Genomic DNA, 19,190 nt, shown 5'->3' with positions numbered 1-19,190 from the left:
CACACACACTTCCCTCCTCACCTCACACCAACACCGCGTGCGTCAGGACATCCACCGCAGACTCTCCAGACGGTGTGGAGGGCCTCCACACACTGCTTCCTGTCATTCTCAGACCCGGCAGTCAGCACCATCTGTGGGCCGGCCCTGCTGGAGCAGGTGGAGGTGGGGCATGCCCAGGGACGGGGTCTCGACTGGACCACCCCCCCCTACCCCCCTCCTAATTGCTGCGATTTAAAGTGCCCGTAAGAGCCGTGGGAGGGCCCAGACCCACCTCCACTTACCCGAACGCGCGGTCCGGACCTCCATTGTTCCTCCAGCCATATATACGTCTGGTGACAACCCCGCACTTAAGTCATATAAGTATGCGTGAACCACCCGCTAATTGCCTATCATCAACGTAAGGGGCAACCGTTACCCACTTTCGCCTTATGTAATGAGAAACGGCGACCGCGTGTGCGCTGAGTGGGCGCGAGGCCTTTGTGCATACATTATCTCAGCTGTTAGCACGGCCGTCGCTACAGTCAGACAGACCCTGCTGGTTTCCAGTAAACAAGACTAGGCCCTACTGAGTGAGAGAGAGAGAGAGAGAGGGAGAGAAGGGTCAGAGGGAGAGAGAGGGAGAGAGAGAGAGGGAGAGAAGGGTCAGAGGGAGAGAGTGAGGGAGAGAGAGGGAGAGAGAGAGAGGGAGAGAGAGGGAGAGAGAGAGAGGGAGAGAGAGAGGAGTAAAAACAGGGGCAGGGTGGAGGTTGGGCCTGCTGCCCCACGAGGTGAGCTCCTCCAGCGCTTTACGACCGCGTGGCGCTTTACGACCTGCTGTCCTTTCGGGTGTGATTATCCAGGAGAGATTGCTTCACAAAACACCTCCAGCACGGCGGGGAACAGAGTGGCCCATGTAAAACACCCCCCCCCCCCCCCCCCCCCCCCGCCCCCACCACCTCCCTCGGCCAGGCAGGCGGGGCAGATCTCAGACCAGATGAGCGGGCGGTTAATTTGTTACTGACTAACGCCAGGTTTGCTGCCTGACCGTGCACTGCCTTTGATCTGGCCTTGCGAGCAGTAAAGGAAAGCTGCTTTATCTCCAGCCGCACAAATAACAGCGGTGATAATGGCGGCGGGGCGGCCGGCGGGGACCCTGGCTTATCTCGCCGGCCGCCGGAGCCTGCTTGTTCTGACTCACAGACCGCTCCTACGAGTGACCTCAGCCTCTGCGGGTAAATAACGCGCGTTGATAACAGGGCCTGCCCGTGGGTCTGTGCGGCCCGACACGTTTTACACTGCAGTGCACTGACCAACAGGGTCAGGCTGGGCTCTGGTTTTTTTGTAGGTTTTTTTTTTGTTAACTGTTTAATGATGAAGGCCTCATAAACATTTGCTTTCGACTCCGCCGTGGGGTGTGTGTGTGTGTGTGTGTGTGTGTGTGGGGGGGGGGGGGGGTCGTTGTGATCGCCCCGTCAACAGACGTTTAAAAAAAGAAAACGAAGAAGAACATCGTTAACATTTTAAGATGAATTGAGCGCCATTTTATGAATGCAAACGGCTCTTGTCTCTGAATCAACATGAATCAGATAAGCTGCACACTACCAGGAAAATATTTCACAGAATTTCCCTCCACTGCTTGCAAGGTGCAAGGGAAAGAACAGGCAAAACATTCTCATTTATTTTTTGGACACAATAGAAGCAATATTTAGGTTGTCCGTGTGAGTTTTTTAGTACGTAATGGCGGATCCAAGAGTGGGTTTTTAATGACCTTCTCACTTTTGAGATCCTTGTCGAAACTGTGATCAGATTCCATGACATCCATTAAGGCTCAACGCTCAAGCCAATCCTCGGGATGGCAGTTTCCATCAAGCTTGTCTGCTTAGAGTAGGATGGGGGAAACTACAACTGATGTTGGCTCTGATCCTGACATTGTTACCTCCATTAGCATCTTTAACAGTTTGGCACTTTAATAATAATGATAATTTCTTATTTAGCTGACACTTTTATCCAAAGCAACTCTTTTCGGGGGAAGACAATCCCCGCTGGTGAAATGCGGGGTTAAGGGCTCGGTCAAGGGCCCAACAGCTGTGCGAACTTTATCGAGGCTACACTGGGGCTTGAGCCACCAACCTTCCGGGTCCCAGTCATATCATACTTTATACAGGCTGCCCCCTATATGGAAACTACGTCACCAAACAAAAGTGCTTGCACCCAGGACCGTGGCAAAGGCCCAGGGGCGAACGCCGGAATCGGCTCCGGTAATTGATCTGGTCTGCTAGCGGGAACAGGGCCTGTGTGCGCCCCAGACCTAGCCAGACCCTGAGACCCTGATACCGCTTTACTGAGCTGTAATCAGCGCGGTCCCCTCCGCTAACTCCGGCACCCCACTGAAGACGCAGACGCTAACGGAATGCGCAGGGCCGGCTATCAACCGTCACTGACCACGCAATTATGTCTTCAGCGTCTGAGAAGGGCAGAGATGAAAAGAGCAGGTACATATTTGACTCTGTGGGTGGAGGACTGGGTGGAGGGGAGACCTGTATCGCGGCACAAAAATGCGAGTTGGGCTCCACTGCCTGAAACCGAGCAGATAATGGGACACTTTCTTCTTCTTTTGTCTCCGGCTGCATTGCTGAAATATTTGGGGAGATTTTATCTGAGGCGTTTGTTAGCTGAGCAGGCTAGGCTACCCCTCCCCACCCCTCTTTCAGGAGCGGTTTGAATGGAGTGTTGATACCAGGGCTTCAGTAGCCTTTGAAAACAGTGGATTATCACAGCCAAGGAGAGGTTTTTACACGTTGAACCTTTCGCTTTTGTATGGCTTTTACTTACAGTTTTACTTATTTGCAATTTGCTCTGGATACGTATATCTTGATAAATCTTGTGGAGGTTAAGTTATAATTGTTTTTCTACCGGAGGAAAAACACAAGATTTGAGGAAAGGGGCCTCCGAATGTCTCTGTCCCTAAAGGCCCTCGGTAATGATGCCTGATGGGGCCTGTAGTTCTGGATTTCCGCCCACCGCTGTTTCACTGACGATACACCCCACAGTTAGGCCCAGGGGTGCTGCTGAACATGCTTTGTGACCTGCAGTGCTTTTACTATAAGAGCACTCGTGCTTCCGCAGAACTTTTGTCAGTGTAGGTGCCCCAGCGGTGTCAACAGAGGCACTGTTGATGAGTCCAATTTGGGGAATTTAATTTAACCTTTATTTTACATTACATTACATTACATTATTGGCATTTGGCAGACGCTCTTATCCAGAGCGACGTACAGTTGATTAGACTAAGCAGGAGACAATCCTCCCCTGGAGCAATGCAGGGTTAAGGGCCTTGCTCAAGGGCCCAACGGCTGTGCGGATCTTATTGTGGCTACTTTGAGATTAGAACCACTGACCTTGCATGTCCCAGTCATTTACCTTAACCACTACGCTACAGGCCGCCCTGTATTTATGCAGGTTAGGTTGATTTAGCACACATGCTCATTTACAGCAATGCCCTGTTAAACACCCCCCAACCTCCCAGGAGCCTAACCTGCATGTCTTTGGATTTTGGGAGGAAGCCGGAGTACCTGGAGAAAACCTGGCAGGCACGGGGAGAACATGCAGACTCCACACTCCGCCCCAGTCGGGAAAAACAGTGAAAAATAAAGATAAAACGAAGATGTTGAGTTGGCGCAGTTGCGGTGTTGAGGCCCTGCGTTTGCCCCCCTCTCCCCTCCCCCCCAGGTGCAGGACATGTGCTTCAGCCAGGACTGCCGCTGGGTGGTGATCAGCACGCTGCGCGGCACCTCCCACGTCTTTCCCATCAGCCCCTACGGCGGGCCTCCCTGCGCGCGCACGCACGTGTCGCCGCGCGTGGTCAACCGCGTCAGCCGCTTCCAGAAGAGCGCCGGGCTGGAGGAGATCGAGCAGGAGCTGGGCGCCAAGCAGGGCGGCCGCTGTAGCCCTGTCCCCGGGCCCTCCAACAGCCCCTCCGGCTCCCCGCTGCACGGTCAGTCTCTCCTCCGGCCTCACCTGCGCCCTGCACATACTGTATATCACCCGTGTCCCTCTACATACTGAATATCACCTGTGCCCTCTACATACTGCATATCACCTGTGCCCTCTTCATACTGCATATCACCCTGCACAGTGTATATCCCCTGTGCCCTCTATGTAGTGTATATCACCTGTGCCCTCTATGTAGTGTATATCACCTGTGCCCTCTACATACTGCATATCACCTGTGCCCTCTATATAGTGTATATCACCTGTACCCTGTACTTACATAGATAGAAACCTTTATTGCACTGAGACCAAGGTCTCTTTTTCAGGGGAGCCCTGATTACAATAAAACATTTACAGGTGATATACACTAAGTACCTGTATATCACCTGTGCCCTGTACTGTACATGTGCCACCTGCGCTCTGTACATACGATGAGGTCCATAAGTCTTTGGACAGTGGTTCTTTCAGCACATATACTCCAGCACATTGGGTCTGGAATGAAACAATGAATATGAGGTGAAAGTACAGACTGTCACCTTTATTTTGAGGCTATTTACCCCCATATCGGGTGATCCATGTAGGAATTACATCCCTTTTCATACATGGTAGCCCCATGGTAGTCACTGTTTCTGATTAGTCAGCTGTGTACTCCTTCTTATTGTAGGTATAAGAACGCTTTCAGTATCTAGTCTTGATTCCTGGCTTTTGATTGCCATTATTGTCATTAGAGGCATTTGTCAACATGAGTTGTGCCAATGATGTACCAAAACAAACTGTTTGAAACATCATTAGGAAGAAAGAGAGCACTGGTGTGTGTTTGGGATCATTGCATCACTGTGGGAAGAACAACTGTCCAGTGAGTTTTGAAACATTTGGTTGAACTGCTCTACACTTCTATCAGCAACTACATCGACAACGAAGGCAAGAGAGCCAGTTCCTGTGGCACCTGTACATGGCCGAATTATAACACCCCCACCACCATGTGTCACAGACAAGGGGGGCTCTTGGTCTCTGCCCTTGAGACCTTTTTCTAGAACTATGCAGGCACTTTTTGGTACTGAGTGGGTCATCTTGTTTTTGCCGCTAACCAATGGTCTGCATCTTGCAGTCTAGCCTCTAGTTCTGTTGGTGAAGTCATCTGCGGATAGTAGTCACTGACACATCCACGGCTGTCTTCTGAAGAGAGCTTCTGACCTGTTGGACTGGTGTAATGTGTTTTTTCTTTATTATGCTGAGAACCCATTTGTCCCAAACGGGTACATACATCACCTGTACCCTGTGCTTATGTCACCTGTACATACATCATCCGTGTATGTACGTACATCACCAGCACCCTTTTCTTTCTTTAGTTCCCATGCTTGTTGCTTGTTTGTTCTTTGTACCCAGCTTCCATGTTTCCTGTGCTGCCCCTCCCACCTTTTCTCAAACACAATATCCATCTCAATGCAGGTGCACAGTCCACCACTTTTTGAGTAAAACCAACCAAGTTATTTTTCTGAACAGTCTGTTACTGTAAGCCTGTTGAATTCCTGTGTTACTTCTGCCGAGGCAGTTTTTCCATTAACATGCTCGGCCCGGCGTTTAAAATGCAAATTCGACCTGAAGTAACGTTACATCCCCGTGTTAAATTAAGATCAGGTATTGATAAGCGCTCCGAGGCCGCCCCTTGATGTCCTTGAAGACCGCCCCCGCCTCCTCGACCCGCAGACCTTGCACTCACGTCAGTTCTCTGACCTTCCTGCCGCGGCAGCTCGTCTGTTTGTCAAACAGTCCCTGGCTGCACACAGGCACCCAGGCCGTGCCCGGCGGGCACGCTATCTCCCGCCTCCCGCCGGCAGAACCGCGGCGACCTGCGACCCTGTTTACACGTCTCTTCATGTTTCGGGTTCACAAAGTGCGCCGTTCGCTCCTCCTGGTTATCCATTATCGAGGCTGGCGCGCTGTATTCGAATTCGGGTTCCAGGTGCACTTAGACGCCGGGGATAGGTGGGTCAGAAGCGTCGAGAGCTGGGAGTGGTGAGCTGGTGAGTCTGCCGTTGCGGCTCCAGGGTCATCGATCACACGGGGCCGACTGTTCGCCCCGGCACGCTTCCCGATGGTCGACGTGATCCGCTTTCCCACTCTTCCGCCCGGCGCGGCTTCTTGGCAAATCATTAATTACCAACGTGGACGCCGTGCGTGAAACATTCCGGGGTGACATCACGGCGCTGGAATGCGGGGCTTCTTGCGGCGGGGAGCCGGAGAACCGTGCTGTAAATCAGACTCCGTTTTCAAAGGGACGGCGTTAGGACCACCTGTCAGCAATTAGCCGTCTCTCTGCGTTACCTTACCGGGGGTTTGTGGTGAGCGGGAGGAAACCGTGGTGCTGACACTCACTAGCACCTGATGTCTCACTGTGAGAATAACCCAAACAAACTTTAATAATGAAACATAATAGCAAACGTAAACAAAGAAACGAGAGGACACTTTGAATACATCTCAATCTCATATTTTTCCAATGTATCTCAAAAATATGTAGCTTGAAAAAGTTTAAAAGGCTGACTTATCAGTGCCATCTGTATCCAGATACCTCTCGTGGCGAGCTTTCCAAAACGCGAAAGAGAACAATCCTAGGTTCCCTTGCCAAAAAGGAGGCCAAACATAACAGATTATCACATGGATGTTGATGTAAATAATTCGGTTTCGTTCCACAGAATGACATGTACGGTTATATATTTGGCCTTGTTTTGTTTATGCGCTCCCTCTGTGTGTGAAACGCACGGCAGTGCCAGACTTGCAGGGCAGCGAGGGCCTGGTAGCTGCTTGGGCTTAAAAGCTCTCAGTGTATCTGCTGCTGAGGGGGGGAGAGTGCTTCCATTAACCCCTCACTCTCCCAGGCTCCTTCCCTTCTCTTCTTCCAGCCACACTCTCTGGCCTCTCTCCCTCTCTCTATCTCTCGCTCTCTCTTTGCCTCTTTCTTTCTCTCCCTCTCTCTTGCTTTCAATCTTTCTCTCTTGCCCTCTCGCTCCATATCTCTATCTCTCCCTCTCTTGCTCTGCCGATCTTTCTCACTCAGTCTCTTTTTCTCGCTCTCTCCCTCTCTATCTCTCGCTCTCTCCGTGCCTTTCTCTCTCTCCCTCCCTCCCTCTCGCTTTCTCTCTCTTGCTCTGCTAATCTCTCTTGCTCTCTTGCTCTCTCTCTCTATATATATCTTACTCTCTCTTGCTCTGCCTATCTTTCTCACTCTCTTTGCCTCTTTTTTTCCTCTCTCTCATGCTTCATTGTCTGTTGTCACTGTTAGACACATTTACCCATTTCACTGGCCAGAGTCCCAATGCAAGACTCACTGCTTCCCTGATTCCCCTTTCCTAAAGGCCAATAACAAGAGATGACTGTACGCAAATATCACATAGTTTTGTGACCTAATGCCTATCAGCAGTGCGACGATGGCTATGTTCCCCTTTCCAAAGTTCCCCGCTGCCATCGCAGGGTGTTTAGATATAGTGTTCCTTGTTTTATAGGGTTACAGAAAAGGCAGTTTAGAATCCTGGCCTCATGACAAGTTTGCTTTTGCAGAGGAGCGATTCGTTTGCCCACGGAAAGTGCAAAAGTGCAGATTTTACACATTAGAATGAAATTTGCTGGAGGACTACATAAACACCGTGTGCGTACACATACAGTATATTCTCGAGCCCCCGAAACAGCCTCTCTGAGAGGATATGATGGTTTGGTAATTTAAACATTGTGTGTGCATATTTATTTGTTCATTTCTTTCCAAAATAAAACTTGACACTTCTCACAAATCACCAGCCAAAATGCGAGGTTCGCGTGAGCGTAGGTCAAAAAAGCGAAAGAGAAAAAAGCAGAGGCGTAATTTGCGTTCCAGCTTCAGAGTTCAAACCTCATACGATTCCAGAAGTTGCCGAACATTTAAAGTAATTTTCCAGTTCGCACAGACACGGAAAACGGAGAATAACATGAGCGCCCCATTTGAGCTTGCATGGCCACTGCTTCGTTCGGTGCGGTGGTTTTTTTTTGGCTCTAAATTGGGCAGCAGAAAATGTAATGGTGCGTTCAGCGACACAATGCTTGCGGCGCTAGCCTCTGCGATTGTCGCCCGTGACAACACATTGATTTGGGGGCAGAAACACGGAAAGCACACATCCTTCAGGACTGCCAGCGTCTCTAAAAATAAACACCAAGGATGTGGTCCCTGTTTTCTCTGCGATTTTTCATTATTTGATCGAATGGAAGACGCTTGAATTCATGTACTGTAAGTCTCCCTGTAAATACATTGCCTGACTGTAGGCCTATGTGGGTACACTTGAACTCTACACGATGTTGCCGGACTTTTCTACGCTGTGGGAGCAATTGAACTAAACTCTTGTCAGGAACTGTTCCCAAGATGACACCACGCAAGTCTGGTCGTAGCTGGTGTTTTTCAGGGGTTGAATGTTCCCGGGGGGCCTTCTTAGAGTGTGGGTGAAAATAGCGCGTAGCTGCGTCTTCATTCTGGTGGGAGTGTATTGGTTCCAGCCTGTTTGGCTCGGCGGTCCTGCGGAGAGGACTGCTGGTAGGGAGCCACATGGGCCGTGGGCTCTGTGTTGCATCCCCTCCTTTGGAACGCCGTTCGCCGAGCGCAGAAAAAAGGAAAAGGCTTCATGTTAATTCATGGGGTTTTCATTTTGTTTGCGCTACGTTGCGCTCCGTGACCGCGCCGCGCGCTCGTTAGCATGAATCACCGGGCTTTTCGGAGCTGGATGAGAAGAAGGAAATGAAAAGCACTTTGGCCTTTGGCTCATGTTTATGCCACCGAGGTGAGAGAGGAAACGGTTAATTCGCCACAGATAAAAGGCGAACTTCCTGTGTGCTGTCGAAAGGGCAGAGCAGGGATTGGTCTTTTTTTTGCTATTTTTGTTGCGTGTGTTTTTTAGCAAGTTGGTTAGAAAGGCCTGGAAATTAGACTGCGCAGAGCGTCTAACTCTCTTGTCCTCAGTGCTGTCATGGGTGTTGTTGCTCCGAGGCCCAGACGGTCGGCCAGAGGCGATTCGACGCAGCCTGGGTGGCTGCGTCCCCCCGAACCGTCTGGACAAGGAGGCGACAGACCTCCGTCCTGGGTAACGGGTTACTGCTTACCGCTAACACTTGTGCCAGAGGACTGGGTCTGTCCCCAGTACAATTATAACTGTGAAAACAGTCTGCATTCAGTCATTACTTGAAGGTGCCTGGTAAAATTCTTTGCGTTCATTAGCTGGAATATTTGCCATTTCTGACATCAAATGGAATGACAACAGGATCCCCATATTTTGCTTGAGATTCATATTCATATTAATAATATACCATGTTCTGTTAGCATTGCTGCATTTCCCCATTCCTTCTCAAAACTGTCGTTGCCGTTGTCCCCTATGTGCGTGCATAGTTATGGGCTGAAACGAGGCATAACTGTAGTTAAATTTTGCATTGCAACTCAAATTCAACTTTGCGTCAAAGTGTCAGTTTCTCACAAGGTAGGAACGACAAAGATTTGCGCTTAGTTCGGAGAATGTTTTTGTTTATTGCCGCAGAGCCTAAGATGGAGCTGTTTCCCAGTGCAGTACCCCTGCTGCCCTCTGTGGGGCGCTGTTCTCTCAGCTTTCCTTGGCAGGCTGCAAGCCTGACTTCTGTTTCCACTCCACCGAGGTAGAGAAGAAAAGACTCGCAAAGCTTCAATTGTGCCGCTAAGTTTGGCCCGATACAAATCTCATCCTGCTAAAGGACCCAAACCGGGTGCAAAATTTGTTCTGGGTTTGTGAGTGGCCTCTTCTGGAGACTGAATCCTTACATTAATGAGTGATTATTATTTTTAGTTATTTATTTATTTATTTATTTTAAATCCCTTTTTTTTGTCCCAAATAAAGAGTGCCTTTTCAATGTGAACAACAACCAACATTGCAATGCCTTACATTTTTTACTCAAAAAGATTAATATAAAAAAGTTGTTATGTTTATTTTAGAAATATTCCGTCATTTTAATTTATTTCATTTTCGTAAATAAAAATGGCCATACAATAAAATTGATATTGGGCTGTCGGCAAAAGGATAAACGGAGACAAAGAGTAATAAAATCAGTGTCTTCCATCCCCGTGGTAAATCACTGAATGGATGAAGGCTCTGGGCTATATTTTTTGTTCTAAATGACTTTAGATTTTGAGAGATTTATCTGAGTTTCAAAGGTCGTAGGTCGTAAAGTGCAGTGTGTGGTCATAGATATGGATGGTGATAATATCATAAATGAATCTTCATCTCTGGAAATAGAAATCATATAATCTGTTTAATTATTTATTTATTCATTATTACAGTCCTACTATTAATATATAGTGCCCCAAATTAGTGATATTTTTATTTTGGTGATGGAATGCATTCATTCAACTTGATTCCATATATATTCTCACACGAATAAAATGATGCCTGCAATTACTTTTGATGAAATACAGGACGTGTTTTAATACATGATATAAAATAATTTTTAAGTTTTGAACGTTTTGTACTTGCTGAAAAAAACTGCAATTCAATACTTAATATTAATATTGACATTTTTCATTTGTTTAAAAAGGCACAATAGTATTGTCATTACTATTAAGCAATTATTGTACTGTAAGTTCACCGTTTTGTATAAGTGGCACTATTAAAAATGAGGAATTGCAAGGGAATTCCGAAATTAAATTAAACGTTCAAATCAAAGGATTTTACAGGATAATAGTAGGGGACACATTATATATTTGTATTCTTACTCTAATCTTTTTTATACCCCAGTTCTCAGTTCTCAGAATTTTTCTGTAGAGCGCTTGTTGTCCGGTGGCTCACCCTAAGACAGTGCCCGGCTGCGAATCTGCCCTTTGGAGAGCCGTTTTACCTCCGAGCAGAGACACTGCAAGCACGGCTCTCCCCTCCAGCTTCCAGAGGAGAGAACAGGGCAGATTTCAGATTTTATACAATCCCCATCCAATCCAGCGAGCCTTTTTATATCAAGATCGCTGCCCTACGCGCAACTGGATTGCAATGAACCGAAGGGCGCCCATTATAAAACGTTTTGATGACTGACTCTCCTTTGTACCAGACTCCGTACAGGTTGCCTGGCATTAGCTCATGTCCTTGTAACGATTTTTTAGAAGGAAGTAGAATGTTCTCTGCTATGATACGCATATAATATGCTGTATTTTTCCCTGTATCTTGTAATATTTTTTTGGTTGTTGTTGTTGCTTGCGGCATTTACCCCCCCCCCCCCCCCCCCCCAGTCATGTGAAAGTTCAGCGCTGTCTTTATCAGGCGGTGCGAGAGCCAGTGCACATGAAATATGTTGTCCTTTCCCACCGTGAGGAAATGCGCTTTCTGACACTTCTCATGACCTGAGTCACGACCGGATCCAGCCGGGGTCTGAGTAAATAACGTCACACCATCTTAAGACCTCTTTTCTGTCTCCACCGCTCTCTCTTTCTCATATTTTATATACGTACATGCACACTTACAGTATGTAGGTATACAACATACACTTGTATATATTGTGTATAGATAGATAGATGTACATGTTGCAGAATTTAGTGTCTACATACAGTATCACCATTTACAGTCATAATTTATAAAACACATGCGATGCTTAAATGGGTAAAAAAGTGTAACCATGTTTTAGTTGTTTGTACAGTAAGTGTTGTTTTAGGAGCTCTCCTGTTCCATTTTGCATACAGAGCATAATGAAATCTGTGTTGATGAAGTTAGCGCACCCCATGTGAACTCAATAAATCACAGCCTAGCTAGGGATACGGAGGACGAGAAGCCCTCTCCGTGACTCTGCGTGTGTGTGTGTGTGTGTGTTTGAATGTGTGTTCATTATGTTTGTTTATATGTCTCTACAGAATGTATGTGTGGATATGCCTATATTGCATATGCGTAAGCGTGTTTTTGTGGCTTATCGGTATGTGTGTTTACTGTCTCTACATGCGTGTGTTAATGCTTGTATGTGTGTGTGTGTGTGTGTGTGTGTTTGAATGTGTGTTCATTATGTATGTGTATATGTCTCTACAGAATATATGTGTGGATATGCCTATATTGCATAAGCGTAAAGGTGTGTTGTGGCTTGTCTGTGTGTGTGTGTGTGTGTGTGTGTGTATCCTTTTGTGTACTGTATATGCTTGTGCATGTATTCGCATGTCCGTGCATGTATGTGCCTACGTACATGGCGTGTAGTTTATACAATTATATATAACAATTTCACAATTCATACAGTTATGCATGGAAGCTTTTCAAAGTGTTAACGTTTGGAGATGGAGATGCGTAGCTGAATGATGTAGCCTGCTTTTGTATCATTGCCCCGGTTCATGTTGCTGGTGTTCATGTTGCTCTGGCTTTCACCTGCGTGAGTTAAGGGGCCTTTTAAAATCTTTATAAAGGGCAAATGTGTGAAACTGTCCTGCTGTACGAACCCTAAAAAGAGCGTTCTCCGTTCAGTAAACAGTCAGCCTGATAATCTGTGTAAAATGCTTCTTGGCAATGCCGTAAACGTAATTTGATAAGGTTCTCTTTGGCAGAAAAAGAGATTTATTTACTCCTTGTTGTTGTAAATACTCATGAAAAAATGCTGAAACACGCAGGAACGGAGAAACGTGTAGCCCACATATTTGCCCAGTCCATTGCAAAGATTTTTGCTAGACTGATATTACAGTGCAAGTTGCAACTAAACCGTTTTCAACAAAATGACAAAGTGGTATTGGAATAAAATCAATGGAATAAGAATTTAACGAGCACATTGAAATCACTGGGGTGCTGTTTGATGTTGGATTCATTTTAGACTTGTTGAAACTCGGGTGGGTAGGTCTATGAGTAACTTTATTACTCCTCGGCTACGTGCCCACTGAGTATTTTTTATTTTCTTATAAAGGCTACGCATGTACAACTAGCCGATGTGTTGAGACTTGGCTCCATGTATAAATTCATCATACAATAAATGATAAAAGAACAATAAAAAACCAACATGTAAACGTAGAGGCTATTTCTTTATCGAATAAACCAAATATCTATTTTGATTACAATTATCCTTTTTCGTTGGTAAGTCGTACTGTATAAGTGGGAAAATGTCAGAGGGGCTGAGGTTTGTGCAGTTTGAATGCCCTGCACTGAGAGAAATCGCCTCCCTAATAAAACCAGCATTTCAAAATATGCTACATTTCAAGGTAACGCTGCTTAAGTATTCCAGCAAATATCCCATATCTTTGCACTTAGGAACAAAATCATTTTCTTGGTACCTTATCCGGGTTCCCTAATATTAATCAGTTTGGTTTTAAGTCAAAATGGTCTCAAATCATGTTTCTTATCACGGATAACTAGCCGGCCAACCACTGAATTATATTAAAATATTGGCTAAATTAACATAATCACGCTATAACTAGACTCACTACTCTATATTGCCATTCATGGACTTTGAGCTGACACTGTTGGTTTGCTTTCCACTTTGGGTCATTTAGAACGGTGATAGAATTACTGCAGGTGTTATTTCATAGCCTGGCATATCTGTAAATGAGTATTCAGCAAAGCTGTTGCATTAGTGGGCGCACAAGATTTGTAAGTTGAGGTTAAATTCTTAGTATCATATCTGAAACTGGAGTTTTTTTGACTCTATAGGCTAAACATTAACACTTATTATGATGGAAAAACTTTGGTACTGACGACGCTTTGCAAGATGCGTTCCAAAAAAAAAAGCCCCTTGCTCAGAATCGTGGACATTATGCGATCACTCGCCCTTTGAAATAATTGTAAATCACCATCCTTACCAGAAACGTATGGTTTTGCAGTGGTCGAAACTAAAGAAAACCTGATGCACCAAGTGTTTTTGAACACTGCTGGCTGGCACACAGGGTGTGGCAGTGCTGTGGACCAGTTATGGCCCTGCAGGGCAGGCAGCCTATCAGCACGCTCTCATTAGAGAAATCCCGTGTCAGAATATGAAGGAAATGTCTGTATTGTATTACACTTCATTAAAAGGGGGACATGTCCTTCTAGTGCAGAAAGCTTTCGCCTGTGAGTTATATAAATACAGTTTTTACCCCCTTTCTTTTCTTTTGAAGTCTACTTTGTATAAATGGAGACAATTTTAGTGCCACGGATGTGTTTAAACAGCTGCGGGAGTCTGTAAGGGATGGCCTGAGGTTTTCTCGAATACCTTCAGAGAGTCGCTGAAACAAATCAGACGCGTCCCCATGCTTGACACTCACTGTGGATCTGTGTGTACGTTTCAGGCCCATCTCCCTATCTCTGGGTGACTAACATACCCATCCGGCCAGCGCCATTCGTTTCCATATTTACTCCAGTTTTCTAAATTTATATTATCGTATAGGCTGAACTTGAGCCTGAGCCCGGGCGTTTTTTCCGGCGGGTTCTGTGGGAATCTTCTCTTTCCCTCGCCGCACTCCTCCTCCTCGTCCTCCTCTTCCTCTGTTTGGGAGCGCTTGTGTACGCCGGGTGTCTCGTGGGGCTTTTTTTTTCCCTCTCTCCCCCGAGCGAGACGTCTGCTCCTGTCCTCACAGCGTCCCGAGCTCTTCAGCCCAAGCCGCCCGGGGCTTCGCTTCCTCCCTTCCCCTCCCTCCCTCCCTCCCTCCCTCCCTCCGGACTGTCGGGTCATCCAGCAGCGCTTTCCCAGCAGGGTCTCGGCGCTTCCGCTCCCCCGTTCCGGGGTGTCTGTTCCCCCGGGGGGCCGTCGGCCGTCTGGGCCGGGGCCCGGCTCCCTGGCTGCCCCGCCCCGGTACGCCGCGGCCCAGGGTGGGGGGTTGGGGGGGGGAGGGCCGCCCGATCTGATATTTTGGTCGCCGCGGCAACAGCCGCATGGTAAACGGCGGGAATGGCGGCGCGTTAAGGCTCTTAAACGAATCGATTTCACCCGAGAAGAAACGTGGTGATGTTACCGGCCCATGAGTCTTCTGTCGCTGGTGCTCAACATCTGAGCAACGTCAACCCCTCTCCCCCTACCAGTCCCAGGGACTGACTCGTAGAGTTCTCTGTGAGCTGATTTCAGATGTTAAGAGTTTCAACTCTCCCCACTGACAGCTCGCCATCAGAACTGAGGAAGATGATGACACCGGACCAAAGTGAAATCCCTTGACCAGAATGGGGGCTCCCTCAATTCCATACGGCCTTAATGTTCGAGTTTTCATGCTTTCCGTCGCGAAAATTCTTTTCATGACTTGAATGCTTGGGCTGGTTGCCACTTAGTCTTAAGTAAATTGACATTATCAGATTACTGGCTCTTGATCAGGGCCACATGGTGAGGCCAGTGATTGTATCTTTGCATGCATTCCTGTTCATAGGCTCGCTGCTCGCTAACTGCATTTTCAGATGAGCCGAATGTTTGGGATAGTGTGATGTGCTTTAAGTCACCCCCTGGCCCTGCTGCTGCTACACTGCCACACAATGCGGGTAGTGTATGTCCACTGTCTTCACTGCTGCCATACCGAGAATACCTCGTTAGGCTACGCCATAATTAACACTTTTCTTAACATCTTCAGGTAGAATTAGGAAATATCGAATATACGGTACTGGCACAAATTATGGAAACACTGCATTTATGTATTATTTGTCGATTGATGCAATATGTATTACATATTAATAAATGTAATATGTAATACATATGTAATTACAAATATTAAAATATGTAATATCAACCTGAAACAATTAGCATTTGTGCAAAAAAAAAAAAAAAGGTACTTTATGTATTAGTTCAATGTAAACTGTACATTGAGCAGTCTAATGTACTGTACTTTACAGTTGTGAATTTTATAATCAACTTGAATGCATATTTCTTTGTCTGGTATTTTTCTTTGCATAATATTCATGCAAATAAAAGCTTTTTTTAGCTTGTATACTTGTATATATCAAATTACTGATGGTCACAAAATGTCATTACCACTTCTGGTCAAAAGGAAAATAACTGTTTCGAACGCATTTTAACAGACAAGAAACAACAACAGAAGATTAAAGTTTTAAGAGTACTTTGCTTCTTCTTGTACTGAAGCGCCGTGCTTCCCTTATTTCTGCCAGTACTGTGAGCATACAGTAAATATAAATTATATTTAGACTATCATGTAACATGGAGGCATATTTTGCTAATAGACAATAGGAATAATTCTCTTCCTCTTTTAATTACGGAATTATTTTAATAATTAAAAAAAGAATTTCAGCTTTGATCCAAAATGTGTAGAATATAGTAGCGTCTGGGATCGAAGCAAGCACTTATTCTCAGAAATAAAATTACAGTGGAGGTACCTTTTTGTTCTTCAAGGATAAAATTTCCCAAATGTACCCTGAAAGCTCAGTAATTTTGTCTTTGGGTACAAATGAGTGCCTTTTCCAAGCAAAAAAGGTACAAATGAATTGCATATTGCCGGCTAGGTGTACCCTATAGGGTACTGCCACAGCGACTACCCTTTTTGCACCCTTTCTACCTTTATTTCTGAGCATGTAGGGCTGAAATAATGAATGCAGTTTAAAGTTACAGCTGTGGGATGCGGTGTCTGCAGTGTGTGACGCCTGTCTCTTTAACCACCCTTCTTCCTCCGTCATGGCTTCAGGAAGGTCTGGCCCCCTGCCATGTTCTCATAGGCCAGCCTGACCCCACTCGGAGTCCGAAAATAGCGAGGGAGCAGATTTCTTTAGAAAAAAAGAAGAAGTCTGTGAAAAGGAGTCTGAGCCTCTCTCCGTATTACCTGCGAGTCGTCCCTGATGTCTTTTCCACAAACGTCCCATTTCTTCAAAAACCAGTAAATCTCGCCGAGTTTATTTTCTTTGCAGCATCTGTGTTTTATAATGGTCATTTTAATTTGTTTTCGCTTTGTCCGGCGGGATTGCTCTCGGTCCGGGGCGCCCTCTGGCCTCCTTTCTTTCCCTGGAAGTGAGTGTTTTAATAATGACAGTTCTGGGAATTTGCACAAGCAAGCTTGACATGACAGCGCTCTCTCCCCTCGGTGCTGCGGTGCGGCCATTGTTCCTCTCTTCTCCTCTCCTCTCCTCTCCTCACTCACCCCCTCCCTCCATCCCCTCCACCTTAATCTCTGCCTCCTGTGCGCTTTTCTCCCTCACCGCAACATGTCTGGGGGGAACTCGGACCGGCGAGAAAGCCCCGATCAAGAGAAACCCTGTCTCTCGCCATGTCTGTCTTTTAACGCCGGCCCTGGGTTCCAGAAGGCTTCGTGTCGGGAGGCCTGCGGTGATTCCCGTGCTCTGACTCGGTCGTTACCTTTCTCAGACTCGGCGCATCTGTGTTATCTTTATTTCCTTCATTCGTTTTTGTAAAATGTAGTATTTTATTATCATTCTGGAGTTAATAATAGATGTCACCGTTACACGTGTTTTCAATCTAAACGCTTTTGGTTACAGCGAAAGCAGCCGGTTGTTTTAAACCCCCGGAGGACACATTACCGCTGACCGCTCAGGTTTACGCAGCACTTATTTTATCTTATTGTCTTATTTTTTTAATGGCACTTATTTATATTCCTTTATTAACAAGTGGAAATGGTCGTGAAATGGCGTGTAAGCTCGAGGAGAAGCAGTTATGAGAGTTATTCAGTTATGAGAGGGGAGGTCAGGTGACGTTAGCGTTAGCCTCTGGCTACAGTGTCTGGGCCAAGACTGCTGTGAATCAGCCTCGAAAGGTCATTTACCCCTCTCTTTCCTGCGGTGGTTCTTAGCGCACACATCACACACAGACCATCAGTCCTATGGTTAGTTTATAACCAGCAATGGAACCTTTACATTGCGCTTTGTTTGTCAAAAAATGTGCGTCGCCTTTTCCAAACTCACAGAAACTAAAAAACACACAGAGGCCGCACTGCAATGCTGAATCAAGCAAGAGTGAACTTATTTTGTTTTCATTTTTAAGGTGGACATGTTTTGGCTTGTGCAGTCTTCCAACGCCGTTAGTTAACTCTTGCTTGATTAATTACTGGGTCTCTGCGTCCTTTTTTACACTGCAGTCCGTAAGTATTTGGACAGTGACACATTTTTTTTTTTGTCGTGGTTGTTTTTGCTCTGCACTCCAGTAAACGAACAGCTGAAATAAAACAATGACTGTGGTTAAAGTGCGCCCTTTCGGTTTTCATTTGCGGGCTTTCACATCCGTACCGGGTGATGGGGAAAACGGAGGCCACAGCCGCACCGGGAATTCATGCTCAGTCCGACATATCTGCACATCACGGGGTCTCCGCACCGCGGCCATCTTAGCTGCGCCGACACCGAGCTGTCACTGGTTATTACTCGTGTATCGGACGCTCTCAGTGAAGGTGACTGCCAGAGACGTAGCGACTCTCCTGCGGCCGTGCTCTGCGGGGCGGTGGAGCTCCCGGCACGGCGCGGCGGGAGAATGAGAGCCGTCTCCCCGGGCCCCGGCCGGGCGCGGCGGCCCCCGGGCGCGAGAGGGTTAAGGCGGCTCGCCCGGGAGCTGAAGTGTCCTCTCGGAAAAGATGCTAAATTCATTAAGGCTTTTTCCCCCTCCTTTCCTCCCGTCTTACGCTCCCTGCGTCTGAAGCACCATTATGGCTTTTCAGGCTGCTTCCTGTGCGGATTCCTCTTCCTCTCCGCCCCTGGCCCCGCACAAAAGCGCCGTGGGCCCCGGCGATGTGCTGGCGGCTGAAAGGCCGAAAAGAGCCCTCTCCGGGCCCCGTTTCGGGGGGTTAGCGCGAGACCTCTGCCCAAATGCTTTCCTTCTGAGAGCGGCACAAGTCCTAAATGGCCTCTCTTTGATTTGTCACAAAGCAGGCATTTCACAGTATTAGCCAAAGACGGGGGAAAGCGGTTAATGATCTAAACCCCCTCCAAACCGTCGGTGCATGTCCGCTCCTGAGTGCTTTGATTCCCGTATAAACAGAGTGCCTTTCTTTCATTGTGATTCGCTCTTTTTTTTTTTCCTGTCGGAAGGGTTGTTGTTTGTCGTTTCTATGTGGGGTTTTTTCTTCTCCCCTCTTCAGTCCGCGGCCGTTGGCTTTTACCCTTATTTATGCAACAAAAGGGGAAAGGAAAACGACAATTGAGTCTGTTTCTCAAAGCCTTTCGGAGAAAGGGAGCGAATGAAAGGACTTGAACTCACGTTTGTTAAGAGGGCACCTTGTCTTTACCAAATTATGTGTGTGATTTTGGACATAGCATGAAATTCGAAAGAGCGTAATTGAAGTATGTGTTAACAGATATCTGTTTTCATTTTAAAAGGTTGTAAATAGTGTCAGTAAAGCCCTT

At 46.7% G+C, this 19,190-nt stretch overlaps 1 protein-coding gene across 1 annotated transcript in view; it reads left to right on the top strand.

Annotated features, from left to right (window-relative positions):
- Positions 1-19,190, top strand: part of LOC133132874 (BCAS3 microtubule associated cell migration factor-like) — a 288,152-nt gene that overhangs the window by 67,432 nt on the left and 201,530 nt on the right. The window contains exon 15 of the mRNA XM_061248658.1: positions 3,706-3,970. Within this exon, the coding sequence (XP_061104642.1) occupies positions 3,706-3,970 (265 nt within the window). The remainder of the gene's footprint in view (positions 1-3,705; positions 3,971-19,190) is intronic.

The sequence above is a fragment of the Conger conger genome, chromosome 7 (assembly GCF_963514075.1).
Source record: "Conger conger chromosome 7, fConCon1.1, whole genome shotgun sequence".
NCBI lineage: Eukaryota > Metazoa > Chordata > Actinopteri > Anguilliformes > Congridae > Conger > Conger conger.
Note: the sequence above shows the minus strand (reverse complement) of the source record. Positions and strands in the feature narration are given on the sequence as shown.